The sequence below is a fragment of the Numida meleagris genome, chromosome Z (genome assembly GCF_002078875.1).
Source record: "Numida meleagris isolate 19003 breed g44 Domestic line chromosome Z, NumMel1.0, whole genome shotgun sequence".
In the NCBI taxonomy this organism is placed as follows: domain Eukaryota; kingdom Metazoa; phylum Chordata; class Aves; order Galliformes; family Numididae; genus Numida; species Numida meleagris.
Genome location: NC_034438.1, coordinates 31,484,802 through 31,501,282, shown reverse-complemented (window position 1 = coordinate 31,501,282; position 16,481 = coordinate 31,484,802). Strand labels below are relative to the sequence as shown.

The 16,481-nt window shown below is 40.0% G+C and overlaps 1 protein-coding gene across 11 annotated transcripts in view; it reads left to right on the top strand.

The window, feature by feature from the left end:
• The window catches only part of MPDZ (multiple PDZ domain crumbs cell polarity complex component), a 106,412-nt gene that overhangs the window by 10,498 nt on the left and 79,433 nt on the right, over nucleotides 1-16,481 (top strand). For all 11 annotated transcript variants that reach the window (XM_021380073.1, XM_021380069.1, XM_021380066.1 and 8 more), the window contains 5 exons: nucleotides 8,364-8,585; nucleotides 9,450-9,589; nucleotides 11,465-11,678; nucleotides 13,706-13,834; nucleotides 14,888-15,091. In XM_021380073.1, coding sequence (XP_021235748.1) covers nucleotides 8,364-8,585; nucleotides 9,450-9,589; nucleotides 11,465-11,678; nucleotides 13,706-13,834; nucleotides 14,888-15,091 — 909 coding nt within the window. The remainder of the gene's footprint in view (nucleotides 1-8,363; nucleotides 8,586-9,449; nucleotides 9,590-11,464; nucleotides 11,679-13,705; nucleotides 13,835-14,887; nucleotides 15,092-16,481) is intronic.

Below are 16,481 nucleotides of genomic sequence, written 5' to 3'. Positions count from 1 at the left end.
GTGTACCTGTCCAAGCCACGAGCTGCCAGTTTCTCCAGGAGAATACTGTGGGAGACAGTGTCAAAGGCTTTGCTGAAGTCTAGGTAGACCACATCAACAGCCTTTAATTATACGTCTTACTCTGCAAATAGTTTTTCTATTGATTCCTGCAAGACAGGCAGCTACAGAATCATAGAATCATTAAGGTTGGAAAAGAACTCTAGGATCAAGTCCAGCCACCAGCTGAGCATTACTTGTTACTGTTATAACCCTATAACCTGCTTTTCATGTACAGCCAACACCCACAGAGCTCTTCCTTCTTCTGTAAGTATAGCCCAGCCACTTCTGCAACTTAGAAATGCTTTTTGCAGTCTTAAGGTCAGTCTTGACACTTTAAACAGCATGAGGCAGGCAGAAAAAGAAACCTGTTTTTCTTTGCTTATTGTGTATTCTCGTCACTCTCTGAAGTGCTGTGTTCTGTAAGAACAGAACGTGCAACATTCGAACACCTGAAACATACCACATGAAGGCTCACTTAGTGCTTGTGGCTGGTATGCATGAATGCTGAAGTAAAGGAGGGAGACTCTGCATTTTGACCTTGTTGAAGCACAAAGCTGCATCTTTTCCCTGGCTAGAGTGTATCTGGTGAGAGGAGTCCTTGTGTTCCTGAGGCTGCTACAACTGCATGGCACTTTACAGTTTCCTGTAGATTATCTTGATGCTTTTTTACACTTACAAATATGGTGTCTACAGTTCCATCAGTGACTATGTGTTGTTTTTTTAATTTTGCATTTTTTTGATATGTGATGACTTATTAAATTTGGAGAGATTTAAAAAAATCTTGGTGAAAAGCTCTTTGAGAGGTTCTTTGAGGCTCTGTTATTTGGAAGCTGTCATCCAAAAATACACAGTTAATTCTGTGATAATGACTGTAGGTACGTACAGTCCAAGAACAAGATGTGCCTGAAACATTAGCATGTATTTGCCGAAAAGACAGATTAATTTTCACTTATAGACATTATTTTTGAAGTTGAAGGATGCTTGTTTTTCTAAATGCAACCACCTAAATGAGGCACTACCAATATTCCATGGTTAATTCCAGATGTGTATTAAAAAAAAAAAAGAGTTATCATTTCACCTGCAGCCCTAACCTCACAGGCTTATTGTCTACGTCGTAAATTCAGTAGCCTGCACACATACCCAGTCTAGCTGATAGAACTACTTGTATGTGAATGTCTTGATTTATGCTCGTATAAACACCTGAACATGAAATTACAAGTTTCCATTCTTAGATTTGGGTCATCTCTTTAGAAAGTGTCCTTTTTTTTTTTTCCTCTCTGATTTTTTTTCTTCCCTGCAGTATAACCTGAGATTGTCTGTTTCTTCTTTGCTTTATTTAAATGCTTATAAATAATGTTGAAACAAGACAAAGAATTAAATAATACAATAGTCATTTCAGAAAATTAGCTTTCTTGGTGTTTTCAAAGCTGCAATTTTGCTCAGGGCCACTTCTTAGTTTTCTTTTTATGGCTGGAAAGGCATTGTGCTCTTGGAACTCCTAAGCTAGTGAGAACGACAAAGCATATGAAACAGTGCTGAGCAGTGCGATGAGCGGTTGTTGCAGTCTGTACCTGCTGCAGACTAAGATGGCTAAAATTCTCACACGTACAATGAGCTATCCTGAAAGTTGAACCAGGGTCTGTCTGTTAAGGTAAATTGTAAGTGACAGTCTGTTAAATTGTTGTGTTTGTAATTAGTTTGAGTTTTTAAGGAGGTCCAAAACTATTGCAGAATTCTCAGGAGAAGACCCTCTGTCAGGAACGTATTGGTGTGAAAGAGAGGATAAGAGCAGAGAAGAAATGATGGCAGTTAACTTTCTAAATTGAACTGTTTCGTTGTGAGCATCCCAGCAGAGATTTGGGCCTGCGGTGGTCTCATAAAATTGAGAGTAGGACATATTTCTGTCTTGAGGCACAGCATCTGGAATCAGAATTGTTGTGGTTAGAAAAGACCACTAAGATGATCTAGTCAAACCGTTGACCCATCCTCACCGTGGCTGCAAAGCCATGTCCCTAGGTGCCACATACAAACATTCCTTAAACACCTCCAGGGATGGTGACTCCACCACTTCTCCGGACAACCTGTTTCAATGCCTTACTACATTTTCTAAGAAAATTTTCCTAATATCTGACCTGGTAGGCATAAAGAACTGTGAAACCATCTTCTGTTTGTGCATATCTGGAAAATGACCTGGCAATTTTGTAAACATCTGTCATGTTTTCCTAAGATGTAAGTACAGAGTTCTAGCATTCAAATACAGTGGATGCTACTGCTGTTTTTATAGTCTAAACTGCTAGGCTTCCTCCTAGGATTTTTTTTGCTAGATAAGCGGTCTTTTAAACACCTAGAGAAGATCTGAGAAATTAGTATCTCTATGCAGATGTTTCTTCAGATTTGCTCTCTTGTATTTCCTTAAAGCTTCTGTGTGTTAATTGGAAACTAATTTCCTTAATTATTGATGTGTACTTAAATAGAGCCTCTTGAGTTTGCATTTTTGTTCAGTGCAGGAGTGTAGGCTGAGCAGTATGTTGCTTCACCTGTATATTGGTGAGGCAGAATGCTGGAGTCAGCAAATCTGATGCTTTGATGCCTATTGGCAGGTGCTTTAAAGATAGGTTTCTTTTTTCCTTAAATGAGCAAACAGGATTTATTTACACTGCAGATTTGTCTCTGCAGAGTTAAGAACTTGAGTGGGAAAAATCTAGGAATGTTGAAGGAATATTTTATTGAGAGTTACTCTCCTGGCTTCACCCCTCACTTGAGTTGAAGAGCACTGAAGCAGTGAGATTTTTTTCTCCCTCTTAGTATTTCTTGCTCTTCTGTGAATGTTTTCAGCTTGTGAAGAGCAATCTTGATGTTGGAAAAGAGTGACAAAAAAGAGAAGCAGAAATTGTGATACTTTGCATTTTCCAAGTCTTTCAATAGTATTTTCTATATAAAATATATTAAAGAAAACAGACAGCACAGACAAACAGTATCTGCCACTTCTTTTCCTTTCAATCTCTTGCTCATCCACTGCCTCCTTCTCTCCTTCTTTCTCTACCAGAACAAAAAATCCTTTGGCTCGGCAACATTCCTCGCATATTTATTTTTTTTTAATTTTTTATTGTTATTGTCTGCTTCATACCCGTCTGAGGACAGAGCCATTTCTCTGGGAGATGAAGGCACAGGTACCAGAATGGCTTTGAAGCACTGCTGGGGAGAAGGGTTCCTCATGTGTCGCTGCTGCTTGCTTTGCAGGAGACTTGGAGGAGGTTTTGGTGCTGCTCTTGCAGTGTTTTTGTGCATACTGCCTTCTCCTTTGGAGAGGAATTTGGGGTGGCTAAGGAACCTCCTGCAGCGAGCCTGCCAGCGGGTCCTCACCCACCACTTCCCACACAGGATTGCTGTGGGGCTAACTTGTGCTCCAATGCTTTTGATTTTCTTTTTGCTCTCACTGACTTTTTTGCTGCTCAGCACAGTTGTACTGCATGAAATACATCCTTGTGGTACATGTAGTAACTCTAAAATGCAGATAAACCAGGAATTTGTTCTTTTTTTGGCAGCAGAGACCTAGCAATGATGATTACATTGCTTTAAATGCTGATGAGATACAGGCATGACTGGAATAGTTTCTTTCTTATTAAAAGCATTTTGAAAATACCAAATTTAAGTACTATTTCATTACATTCAGCATCTGTCTGCAGGATTATAGTGTAAGTTTTATCATACTTAGAAATTTTATCCATACCATCTTTTTTCTTATTCCACATTATGTCCATACATTGCAGACATTACAGCAAGGAGGAAACCAATCAAAGACAACTATCATTAGCCAAATTGTAAAACAAAGCAATATTCTTTCTATGGAAACAAAGCATCACCTTTCCAGGGACAGAGGTGGGGATTACTGGCATGTAATTTCCTGGACCCTCCTTCTTGCCCCTTTTTGAAGACTGGAGTGACATTGACTATCCTCCAGTCTTCACGCACCTCTCCCATTCGCCAAGACCTTTCAAAGATGATGGAGAGCAGTTCAGTAATCACCTCTGCCATCTCCTTCAGCACACATGGGTGAATCCCATCAGGACTCAGGGATTTGTGTGCATTGATTTTTGGCTAGATGGTAACTGATCAGCTCCTCCTTGACCAATGGAAAATCTTCCTTTTCCCATACTCTCTCTCTTATCCAGGGTCTGGGATTCCTGAGGGCTAGTCTTAGCATTAAAGACTGAAGCAAAGAAAGCTTCAGAATCTCCACCTTCTCAGTGTCCCGTTACCAGTGCACCCACCTCTTTTAGTAGGGGACCTACATTTTCCTTAATTTTCTTTTTACTGTTGATACACTTGAAAAAAAAACACCTGCACAGTGTCAGTTCCTTATCTTCAGTGATTTTCTGTGCCTTAGTATTAGAATCATCGAATCAAGGAATCACCAAGGTTGGAAAAGACTTCTGAGGTCATCCAGTCTAACCATCCACCTATCACTAATATTTCCCACTAAACCACGTCCTTTACTACAGCATCTAAACGCTTCTTGAACATCTTCAGGGACAGTGACTCCACCACGTCCTTGTTCCAGCACCTGCCCACTCTCTCGGAGAAGTATTTCCTAATGTCCAGCCTGAATCTCCCCTGGCACAACTTGAGGCCATTCCCTCTAGTCCTATTCCTAGTTACATGAGAGAAGAGGCCAACTCCCACCTCACCACAACCTCTTTTCAGGTAGTTGTAGAGAGTATAAGGTCTCCCCAAGCCTTCACTTCTCCAGACTAAACAATCCCACCTCCTTCAGCTGCTCCTCATAAGACATGTGCTCCAGACCCTTCACTAGCTTCACTTCCCTTGTCTGAATGCACTTCAGGGCCTCATCTTTCTTGTAGTGAGAGGCCCAAAACTGAACACAGTACTCAAAGTGCAGCCTCACCAGGGCTGAGTACAGGGAGTTGATCACTTCCCTGCTCCTGCTGGCAACACTATTTGTGATGCAAGCCAGGATGCCATTGGTCTTCTTGGCCACCTGGGCACACTGCTGGCTCACGTTCAGCCGAGCATTGACCAACACCCCCCAGGTCCGTTTCCTCCATACAACTTTCCAGCCACTCTGCCCCAAGCCTGTAGCGTTGCCTGAGGTTGTTGTGGTCAAAGTGCAGGACCCAGCACATGGTCTTGTTGAACTTCATCCCATTTGCCTAGCCCAGCTGTCCAGCCTGTCCAGATCTTTCTGCAGGGCCTTCCTTCCCCCAGGCAGATTGACACTTCCTGCCAGCTTGGTGTCATCTGCAAACTTACTGAGGGTATGTCCCAGTCACGAGTAAAGATATTGAACAGGCCGAGCCCCAATACCTACCCCTGGGGAACACCATTCGTGGCTATTTGCCTGCTGCATTTTACTCCCTTCACCACCACTCTCTGGGCCTGGCCTTCCTGTCAGTTCTTTACCCACCAGAGTGTATCTGTCCAAGCCACGGGCTGCCGACTTCTCCAGGAGGATACTGTGGGAGCCAGTATCAAAGACTTTGCTGAAGACTAGGTGGACTCATCCACCAGGTGGGTCACTCAGTCATAGAAGGAGATCAGGCTGGTCAAGCAGGACCTGCCTTTTGTGAACCTGTGCTGGCTGGGCCTAATTTTCTGGTTGTCCTGCATGTGCTGTGTAATCTCCCTCAAGATGATCTGTTCCATATCCTTATCTGGCACTGAGGTCAGACTGACAAGCCTGTAGTTCCCTGGATCCTCCTTACGAATCTTCTTGTAGATGGGAGTCACAGTGGCAAGCCTCTAATCCTCTGAGACCTCTGTGGTTGACCAAGAAAGGTGATAGATGATGGAAAGATGATAGATGATTATTCTATTTCTTAATTTTTTTAATTTTTTTTTTTTGCTTATAGAGTCTCAAATTTTGCTCTTAGCAGTAACAAAAAAAAAAAAATCCCTCTTTTGTCTGGGAAGATGACTAGTCTCTCTGTTCAAAGCTGGTTTTCATGCACACATGGGTTTCATAGAACTGATGATAATACCAGTGAGCCTTTACCTTCTTGCTATCCTGGCAGGTGAAAATTCAAGTTTCTGCCATGTTAAATGGGTCCAAGACAGACTAATGGTGTGTTTAGAATAGTACTAAATGAAATCTAAATATTTAATATATTTTCCTCAGGGTTTAATCATGCTGGCTGAAGCCTGCATAGTTTGAGGTCACCACCCCAAAGTCTCCAACGGGCCCATGGAGAGGCTTTTGAACTGTCACCACTTCATGGAGCAGAATCATTTTGTTCACACAGTGCTGTTGCCTTGCTTAGGCTAACATTGCTTGCTTTCCCCAAGATGATGAGTTGTCTTTTTATTCCTTTGACCAAGCAAAATTTGAGGGTGATAATTTTCAGCAGGACTGGTAGTCTAGTGCTATTTTTTGCAATAAGCACAGCAGTTTGGAAAATGAACATATACCTGACTGATTAAAATTTGTGATATTATATCTGTAGGGTGTGGCCTTCAAGTTTACAGGAAACAGTTTGAATTTGTATCTCATTTAACTGCTTTATCTTGCTATGTCAATTTAATTTTTTTTTTTAAATAGAAATAGTTTGAGATATGCTAATTACAATGGTGTAAAATATTTTTATAAATAATAATTGCACCACAATTGTATAGGAAGAAATATGGCAGGAGAATGTATTAGTAGATTTGAAAGTGGAGGAGAGCAAAAACTAAGCAAGTTAATTGACAATTCGTTGAAAGCCTTTATACATGGAAGTGGTTGACATTGGGAAGGTGAAGGTGAATTAATCTGTAGTGTGGACTCAAGCAGATGAGAAAACACAGTATAGAAGAGACTTTCTTAGTTTTATATCCACACGTACAACATAAGGGAGATTGGACTGTTCTTGAATTCTGTTACCTGCTGTGAAACAAAACTTGGCTATTTGTTCCTTACAGGTTTGCTGAAATGACTGTATGGGGTTAAAGAAAATGCATGTGTGTACCTTGTAGGTATTCTGATTTGTTTGAAATGTAACATGAGTAGTTCCTCCTGAACTTGGTCAACAGAACATAGTCACTGCAGAGGAAATCACTTGAGTTCAAAAGTATCCTATTTTTCTTCTTTCCCATTTTGTTCTGGCAGAGCAGGCTAAGTGCTGTTGAGGGCTTTCCTTTCCAATGTTACGTTGTACTGCTCTCTAACTTGAGACAATTTCAAGACAGGTAGGATTTTCAACAAATGATGTTTGTTCTGATACGTTTTCCTAAAGCACCTGGATGAGATGGAATTTTGTGGTGAAGAATTATACTGATATTTTCTGACCAGACCATGAGGACAATACTGTGATAAATTTAAAGGCAGTAGCCTATTTAAACAGTTGAAACTAATTCAGTAGCCATCTTAGATTACATTCACAAATTGAGATTTTTTTTCTTGATATTTGAAATGTAAAAAGAAGGCTTTGTGGAAGGAGAATCAATTTTCTCTGCTGTGGTACAGACTGCTAGAGTGTTTGTACTGTGAGTCTGTTAAAAGTACTTGAGGACAAAGTAACGTGGTCCTAAACTGAGATTAGTGTGCCAGGCAAGCATGAAACTCATGTAGAATAAATCAGTCCTTGTTGACAGTCAGCAAGCAAGTGGAACAGTGGGTAACTGAGGGCTTCTCCTGAGCTTTATGCATTTGTATCGAGTAGTATCTCTGTTCCCTCATTCCCAGCCAGTCATTAGATTGGCTGGCTGAGACCTGCATCAAATTAGGTTATTTACAAGGTCTGGGCAAGGTCGGGACTTCTCTTATTTTCTGCTGTAATAGGAAGGTATTGTCAGGCCTGTCTGTATATGACTGGTTTTCAGATCAGTCTGGTGACATTAGAGTTGCTCAGTATTTTTGTATGTAATTCTAGCTTGTGGGGTGTCACAGGGGCAGCCTCAGAGTGTAGTGATGGAGAAACCCAGATTGGTGAAATTTCATTCAGACCATTGTTTCCTACATCGTAGATGAGGTTTCTTTTCATTCATCAAAATGTGCATACTTTTTTTTTCTTGTAAAGTAATTGAACAATTTGTTTTCCAAAAACTTTGCAGCATAGAAAAAGCTTGTTCAGACATGTTTACCACTAATGTAGTGTTAGAGTACTTCAGCCTGCTATTTTCATCAACTTCGTTAATGTTTTAGCTAATAATTCACAACTTGACATCAACTATAAATATTAAAAATATTTTTTATTTTTAAATCATATTTCTAAAATCAGAAATTGGGACTTATAATATTTTTTAAAAGCTATTAACCAGTCATGATGCTTTATGATAAGTAAGAAGAACTCTGGTGTATCCATAAATGTGTTGTTATCAATCTTTTTCAGGGAAATATTACTCCTTCTGTACATTCCACTGGTGAATTCCCCCAGCTTCTCCACCATGGTGTGAATGTAGGGTCCTTAGTGCATAATGAGTCGTATTTGTTGGCTCAGCAGAATGGCAGCCCAGCTAATGTGCTGGAAGCATCAGTGAGATCCATTACTCCACAGATGAATGGGAAATCCTCTAGTGATGACTTCGAGCAGCTGATCAGAAATATGTCCCAGGTAATCATATCTTCTACTAATCTTGAAATGTGATAAACAATATCATACTTGCTATAAAAAAACAGACAAACAAAAAAAAAACCCGAAAGATAACCTTTTAATGTGAAAAGCAACTGGTAAATGAGAAAGCAGTATTGGAAGAGTAGCCTTGACATTGTTCCTGCTGATGCTGTCTTAAGCTGGGCAGTTTGACACTCACAGATCTGATAGCTGTTGCCTTTCTGTGCTCATTGTAGGGCTGATGCATGTACACAGGATACACTTTGATGGAGCGTGTTCCTGTGTACATAACTAATGAAAGCTAGTTCTTCTGTGTCATTGGAAATGAGATGAAAAATCCCTTTTTGACCTTGCTGTGTGTTGTTCTGTAATCTTACTGCGATTCTGTGGTAGGCAAAAGTTGTGTATGGTCACTTCAGCGGTTGTGGCTGAGAATGGCTGTGCATCTGTTCTGGCATTTTTCTAATTAAGCTTTGAAAGAGCTGGATGTGGGAAGTCTTCTGCTGTTGTCCTCGAAAGCCTTTTGCATGGTTCTACTTTTTCTTTGAGTTCCATCCTCTTATTTCTTGTCCTGCATCAAAGTTGTCCTGTGTAGGTCTGTATATCCTGGTTTTGTCACTGTTGAGCCTGAACTCTGTATTGAACTGATTTTTCCTCTTCTGTCTCTCAAATCTTTTATAATTGTTACCTTTCTAATATGATAGATTCCAGAACTGAAGAACTGTGTCTCAGTTACTAGCTTTATATAGCCTTGTCCAGCTGTAGCAATCAAATTGAGAATTCATTTAACAAGTTGTTTGCCACATTAGTTCTGCTCTTTGACATTTTTAATATCTGTACCCTTTTATTTCTTTTGCTGAGCAGGGTCGTCCCGTTGAGACAATTGAGCTTACTAAGCCTCTGAGTGGTGGCCTGGGCTTCAGTGTTGTGGGACTCAAGAGTGAAAACAGAGGAGAACTAGGAATATTTGTGCAAGAAATCCAGGAGGGAAGTGTGGCACATAGGTAAGATGACAACTGAAATATTTTACTGTGATAAGTGTTAATGTCACACTACAGTTGAATTGTGTTATTGCTGGTGTATTTGTCGTACGAGCATGTGTTTCACTTGCATTTTGAGCCTTGCAGCCTAGCATTACTCACTACTGCAGTTTTTGTAATTCTGGAATAACACAGTGTATGATTTGTGCTTGAATTTTACTCAGATGTAGTTTCTTCATTGTTTGCTTATAGTATCTCCCTTTCATCAGGAGGGCTACAGTTCTTATCATGGCTTTTAAAACTGAAATACAGGTATTACCATCCTTGGCTGAAAAATAACTTAGTGCTAAAAAAACCCATTGCAATTGGTAAGACTGTTTGTGAAGTATACCCCACTATGCAGGTGTAAGAAATCCAGCTTTTAAGTCAAGAAACTTTTACCTGTCATCTTCAGGCTCTTAAAAAGAAGTACTCAGCTGGTGCTACAAGAAACTCACCAATAATGATAGCTTGTAGATAGTGTGCTTTAGACGTTAATCCTGGTTCTGCAAGCGGTGTTGAAAGAAAAGGATTTCTGCTGTAAGAACAGTTCTAGGAAGCAAACAAACTTATTGGTGAATGTCAGCAATACTAGTTCATTGCAGACTAGGGTGTTGTTCTGCAACACCCTATATCCCTTCTCTGCTAATTTGCTGGTTAGATCTGCTTTGCGTTACAGTTTGTGTGTTGTAGGAGATGGATGTATCATTTTGTTGCTATATGTCCTTACAGTATTTTTTTATTTGCCTAAATCCTCCTTTTCTGCATTTCCCCTCCCACCTTTTCAAGTGGCATTTGCTTTTACTCCTCATCTGGTACAGAGGAGTTGAGAGACCTTTGTCCCTGAAACAAGTCCTGCCTGATGTACTGGCAAGAAGAGAACTATTCAATAGTTGTCATAGACTCATAGGTCAGAAAGGTCCTGGTAATACTGAATATTCCAGAGCACTCTGACAAATAGTTTAAGTTCACAAGTAAAATATTATGTGTTAAAGCTAAATGGTGTTTTTTGTGAATGTTGTTGAGTACTTGTTGTATAGAAGCTGGTGTAATATAGTTTCTTGTTCTTAGTACTGCCCTTTGTTTTGTGAAGCACTGCCACTTTAAGACACTAAAGACATGGCCAGTGTTTCTTCTGATTTGTAGTGGAACAAATAGAAGCAGTGAAGGAGGCAGACGTTAGCTTGTATTTCTAGGGTTCATACAGTTCTTTTGAGGTAGGTCTGGGGAAGGGCTCAGTGTGTAGTTTTACAGTAGTGATTCCTTTGTCAGAAAGTGAAGAATTATACTATAATGTATTCAAGTCTTTTTTTTTCTCATTTAAAAGGGATCTGTTCTATCATTTTATTTCAGTTTTTCTCTGTGCACCCCCCTTCCCCTTTTTTTCTGTTTGTACAAAACAAAACTAGTTTCCATACCATCTTGATGGAAGTGTGTTCCGGTCCATGGTTTGATGAATATTCAGAATGGGTGTACTGAACAAAGTAGAGCAGTTGGTCTGTTAAGCAAGAGGCTCAAAGTTGAGAATAAACGTAAGTTCCCAGGCTATGTTTGGGAGTGACTGAGATCTAATACGCTTAGTCTCGGATGGGGGTACAGGGAGAAGAAAGCTAGCTAGGGGGTAGCAGCCAGGGGAGAGTGGCAGAAGGATTAGCTTCAAAGGAAGCAATCACCAGGGTGCTACATCAGCTCCTTTCAGCAGAACTGCAGGGAAAGATTAAAAAGTAGTTGAAATAGAGAAGAGGATATTAAAAATACTGGAAAATTGTCAAAATATTATAATTACTGTGGCAACACTTTTTTGATTTTTCTTGTTTGGTTGGTTTTTCACCCCCTTCCCTGTTGATGCATACGTGACAGAGATGGAAAATTGAAGGAAGCAGATCAAATCCTTGCTATTAATGGACAAGCCCTTGATCAGACAATTACACATCAACAGGCTATCAGCATCCTACAGAAAGCAAAAGATAATGTCCAGTTAGTTGTGGCCAGAGGCAATTTCCCTCAGCTCATCAGTCCTGTAATTTCCCGGTCTCCATCTGCTGCTAGCACAGTTTCAGCCCATTCCAACCCGGTGAGTATACCCCAAATGTCTGTGTATTCAGTTCTGGGCATGTATGTACTTAGGTCATCTAATATTTTGGGATTTTTTATTGTAACTTGTTTGTATATTTTTTCATCTGTAGATTTTTCTTCTGGATATCTTTGTTACTTTGTCCCATGCAAAGAGTAGAAAATACTTAGCCTTGCTGTGGTGTTCTTGATGTTGGCCATATTCCTTCTTTCCATCTGCCGACCTGTATCTCCATCATTGCAAATAGAGCATACTTACATTCCTGTATAAAGTTCTGTTTTAAGATAGCAGTAAACAAGATCTCTTCTTCTCTCTTCCCTTCTGTGTGGGCAAAAAGAAATTTCTGTGGAATTGCATTCTGATCTGCACAACCAGCTCAGTTCTGTTATAGCAGTGGGTCTCCAATAAAGCAACAGAGGAAGCTATCAAAATGCCATAGGTAGGGACACACTTTAGGACGGACAGAAATCAGCTCTGCTGCTTTTGAAAGCTTTTACACATCTAGGTGAAGAGAAGATAGCTCAAAAACACAGTAATGCTATGCCTCTCCCTTCCTAGTATCTTCCTCATGGAATGGCTGACACATTTTTGCTTCCCCCCAGGGTTATATCATTGGATCTCACTGTTCAGTTGTCTTGAGTCTTCTTTAAGGCAGTGTGTAATTGGAGGTATATGGAGTGGTCTATCAACTATCTTAGTTTATTTTAACCATTAGCATAAAACATTTGGTGACAAAATTTCAGAATTATTTCCTTATGTGTGCAGAGATATTGCAGATCAGATAACCCTTTCTTGTCAGCACACAGGAAAGGCCTGCTGTCTTGCAGTATCCCTGTTGCATAGTTCTTTCTTTTTGTTCTTTTTCCTCTGTATTTCCCAAACATTTTCTGCCTCTTGAAAATTGTTCTTTTAAACCTGCCACAACTCATTCATTCTTTTTGTTATGCATGTTTTTTCTAGTCATTTCCTTTTGTTTCCAATTGCTTGTGAAAAGTAGCTTTTCTTGAAGCCTTCTTTTTTGTTTGGGATTTGCTTTGTTATCTTTGGCTTATGTTAAGACTGTGGATACTAAACAAGTACCACATGGCTTTATATTTGCAGTATCTTGATTTATTCCAAAATAACACTTTATTTTTGAGGTCCTTCCTGATGGAACACCAGCTGTGGTTTTAAATTTTAGATGAGTTTATGATGCGATTGGTTCTTATACTAAACAATACCATGAACATTTCAGTCATCTGTTCAGTACTGTGCGGTGTGAACTACCGTTTGTCTTTCAGAACAGTTATACTTCTGCCACAAAATGAAGCCTACAATCAGAGTTATTTCATTGCAGTGCTGCTGACATCAGAGAACCCTGAAATCAGGGAGAAATTCTGTTAATACATAACTTGCAATATCTACTGCTGTGTTTAGTCTTAGCATTTAAATGGGGTTTATACTTTCTAATGTGTTTTGATTCCCGGTTTGGACAAGCACATATTTGAAGGTTTTATCTTCCAGTTCCGTGAAGTTTCCTAGAAGCAGTAGTATATTTTTTCTCACTGACAAGGAGGTGGACAATCATAGATTGTTTTATAAATTCTTTCAGCAATCAAGTTCATGAGAGGCTAGACCTACTTAACTGATGACAACTCACTTAACTGATGACGGGATGTGTGGCCAAGGCACAAAGCTGTGCTGTGGGAGGTTCACACTGGGCATCAGAAAAAATTCGTTATCATGGGAGTAGTCAAACCCCGGAACAGACTTCTTAGTGAGATGCTTGATGCCCTGTGATTGTTAGTGTTTATGACACGTTTGGATAATGCTCACATTAATATGTTTTAACTTTTTTTTTCTGTTGGACTAGATGGTCTTTGTAGGTCCCTTCCAACTGAACTAAACTGTTCTATTCTATTCACTACCCTTCCTCCTACCTTTCTTTATTTGAAAACATACTTGAGAAATAAGAGAAAATGTTTGTGAGTGTTAATACATAAGTCCTTATTTTTATCATTTGCAAATTTAATGTTTATTTCTTTAAGGTTCACTGGCAGCATGTGGAGACCATAGAGTTGGTGAATGATGGCTCAGGTTTGGGATTTGGGATAGTTGGTGGAAAGTCAACAGGAGTGATTGTTAAAACCATCCTCCCAGGAGGGGTAGCTGATCAGGTAAATTCAACCAACCTTTCTATTTCTCATTCAGTACAGTGTGAAGTTTCTCTTTACTTTTATACTCATACTAACTAATGCTAGCTTTTTACTTCTAAGCGTAGGAAGGAGAGAGCACATGGTGAAACTTATCCTTAGTAAAGGTTTATCTGGTGCAAGGAATTTGTGCATTTGAATATAAAAGTTGGATTAGGCTCCAGATCACTTTTTCACACTTGCTGTAGGTTTGGTGCTCTTGCATTTAGACCTCTAATTCTTTCGTGAATATACCAGTTGTAGTCCAAGGAAGCAGTAAACATTTTGCCTGCTCTGCACGTGGAGGTAAAAGGAATGATGATTCTACATCTCCCCATTGAGCTTACATAGGGTTAGAGCAGGCATCTATCTTCATGGGTCTGCTTTAGAACGTAGGCTATGTAGCTACCTTTGATTCTGGTTGGGCGGTTCAAATGAAGTGAAAGTGGTTATCAGAGCCCATTTTGAGCTTGCCCCTGAGCAAAGAGATCAGTTTGTCTTCTATACTTCCCTATGGGCTAAATTCCTGTGAAGCATTGTTATTAGTTAAATAGAAGAACAAACCTAAATAAATAGAAGTGTAAAGCAATGTAACTAACTGGATCACACTAAGAGGGAAGTATATTTTATTTTAAGTTTTGATTAATTCGGAGTGCTGTTTTTTAAATAGAATCTTAAAGCTGAGTATGCCTTTTTATGCTGTGTTTGGAAATGGAACCTGGATTTCTCTAAACTACCAACTGTTACATATTAGCAGGTGGTAGCCATAACTATGTGCTTTTTTTTTCACACTTAGGTGATTGTCTGCTTAAATAAAGAATGTCCTAGATATTTTTGGAGAAATTTCTAGTAAAATTAGTGTGCCATTAGGTAACACACTTGTCTTTTACCATGCTATCAGGATGTTGATTTGGTATTCAAAAAATCTCTGGTTCATATGTATTAAAAGTTACTAAAGCCATGTAGTCATTCCCTCATTTTATTATTTATGGGAGAAATTGCAGGGTGGTTACTTCATTATTTATTTTTTCCATCCAGCATGGGAGATTGTGTAGCGGAGACCACATCTTGAAAATTGGTGATACTGACTTGACTGGAATGAGCAGTGAACAGGTGGCACAAGTTCTGAGGCAGTGTGGAAATCGGGTGAAACTGGTAATTGCAAGAGGTCCTGTTGAAGAACCACCTCCACCAGCAGTTCCACCAGGTACTCCAGTACCCATCTCAATATCAGAGAAACAAGTAAGCAACAGTAAATATACTTGTGGTAAACTTTTACTTCAAACATAATTTTATTTTGTTATCTGATTGAATGTCTTTCATGCTTATGTTCTCAAAAGTCAGCATTTTTATTCTCAATAGCAGTGTTTTTGTCTTACTCTCTGGGAGATTTTAAATGTCATCAGTCCACATTGCAAGGAACTGCATGCTTGAATCCTTCTAGGATGCAGGGTTGGGAATAAAGATGTGACCTGAATAACTTCTGGGCTGATTAACCATTGGCTTGTGATTTTGCAGTAATACTTTGGAAAGAGTCAGTGTAATTTTTTCTTCAGAGCATGCTGGTTCTGTAGCATTTCACTGTCTACTTCTACTTTTTCTCTTCAGAATCATTTTTATGTCTGTATCATTACAGATGTCCTTCAGACAGTTCTTCCCTGAGCCAGTCAGAACACAGGAACTACTACTTTCCTGCATCACCAGGCATTGCTCATCTGGTAGTCATCTTTCAAAAAAAGCCAGCTGCTATGCTTATTCCCTTATTCCTCTGCTGTTGATTGTACTCTCTGTACTGTTACTCTTCAGACTAGCTGTGGTTCCCCTACAACTGTCAGCCACTTAAAAATACTCTAAACATTATCATGTCTTATTAGCTCAAAATCTCAACAATATGGATCATTTCCACTTTTGTTGCAAAGCCTGGTTTTAGGGAGGTAGAGAACAGTAGTCATAGAATCATAGAATATCCCTAGTTGGAGGAGAGCCATAATGATCCATAATGAGTCCAATTCCTGGCTCTACACAGGACCACTTAAAAATTGGACCACGTGACTGAGGGTGTTGTCCAGGTACTTCTCAAACACTGACAAGCTCACTGCCATGACCGCTTCCCTGGAGAGCCCATTCCAGTGCCTGACCACCTTCTTGGTGAGGAATCTTTTACTGGTTTCCATCCTCACCCTCCTCTGATGCAGCTCCATGCTGTTCCCTTGGGTTCTGTCACTGTCACCAGAGAGCAGAGCTCAGCGCTGCCCCTCCGCTCCCCTCGTGAAGAGCTGTAGGCTGTGGTGAGGTCTCCCCTCAGTCTCCTCTTCTTTGGTCTGAACAAATAGAGGTACTTAAGCCGTTCCTCATAGGTCTTCCTCTCTAGACCCTTCACCATCTTTGTAGTCCTCCTCTGGGCTCTCTATAATAGTTTAATGTGCTTCTTGTACAGTGGTGCCCAAAACTACACACAGTTCTCAGTGTGAGGCTGTGTCACTGCAGTGTAGAGCAGAACTGTCACTTCCCTTGACTGGCTAGGAATGCCATGCTTGGTGCACTCCAAGGTGTAGTTGACCTCTCTGGCTGCCTGGACAGACTGTTGACTAATATTCAACTTGTGGTCAACCAAGATCCCTGGACCTCTTTC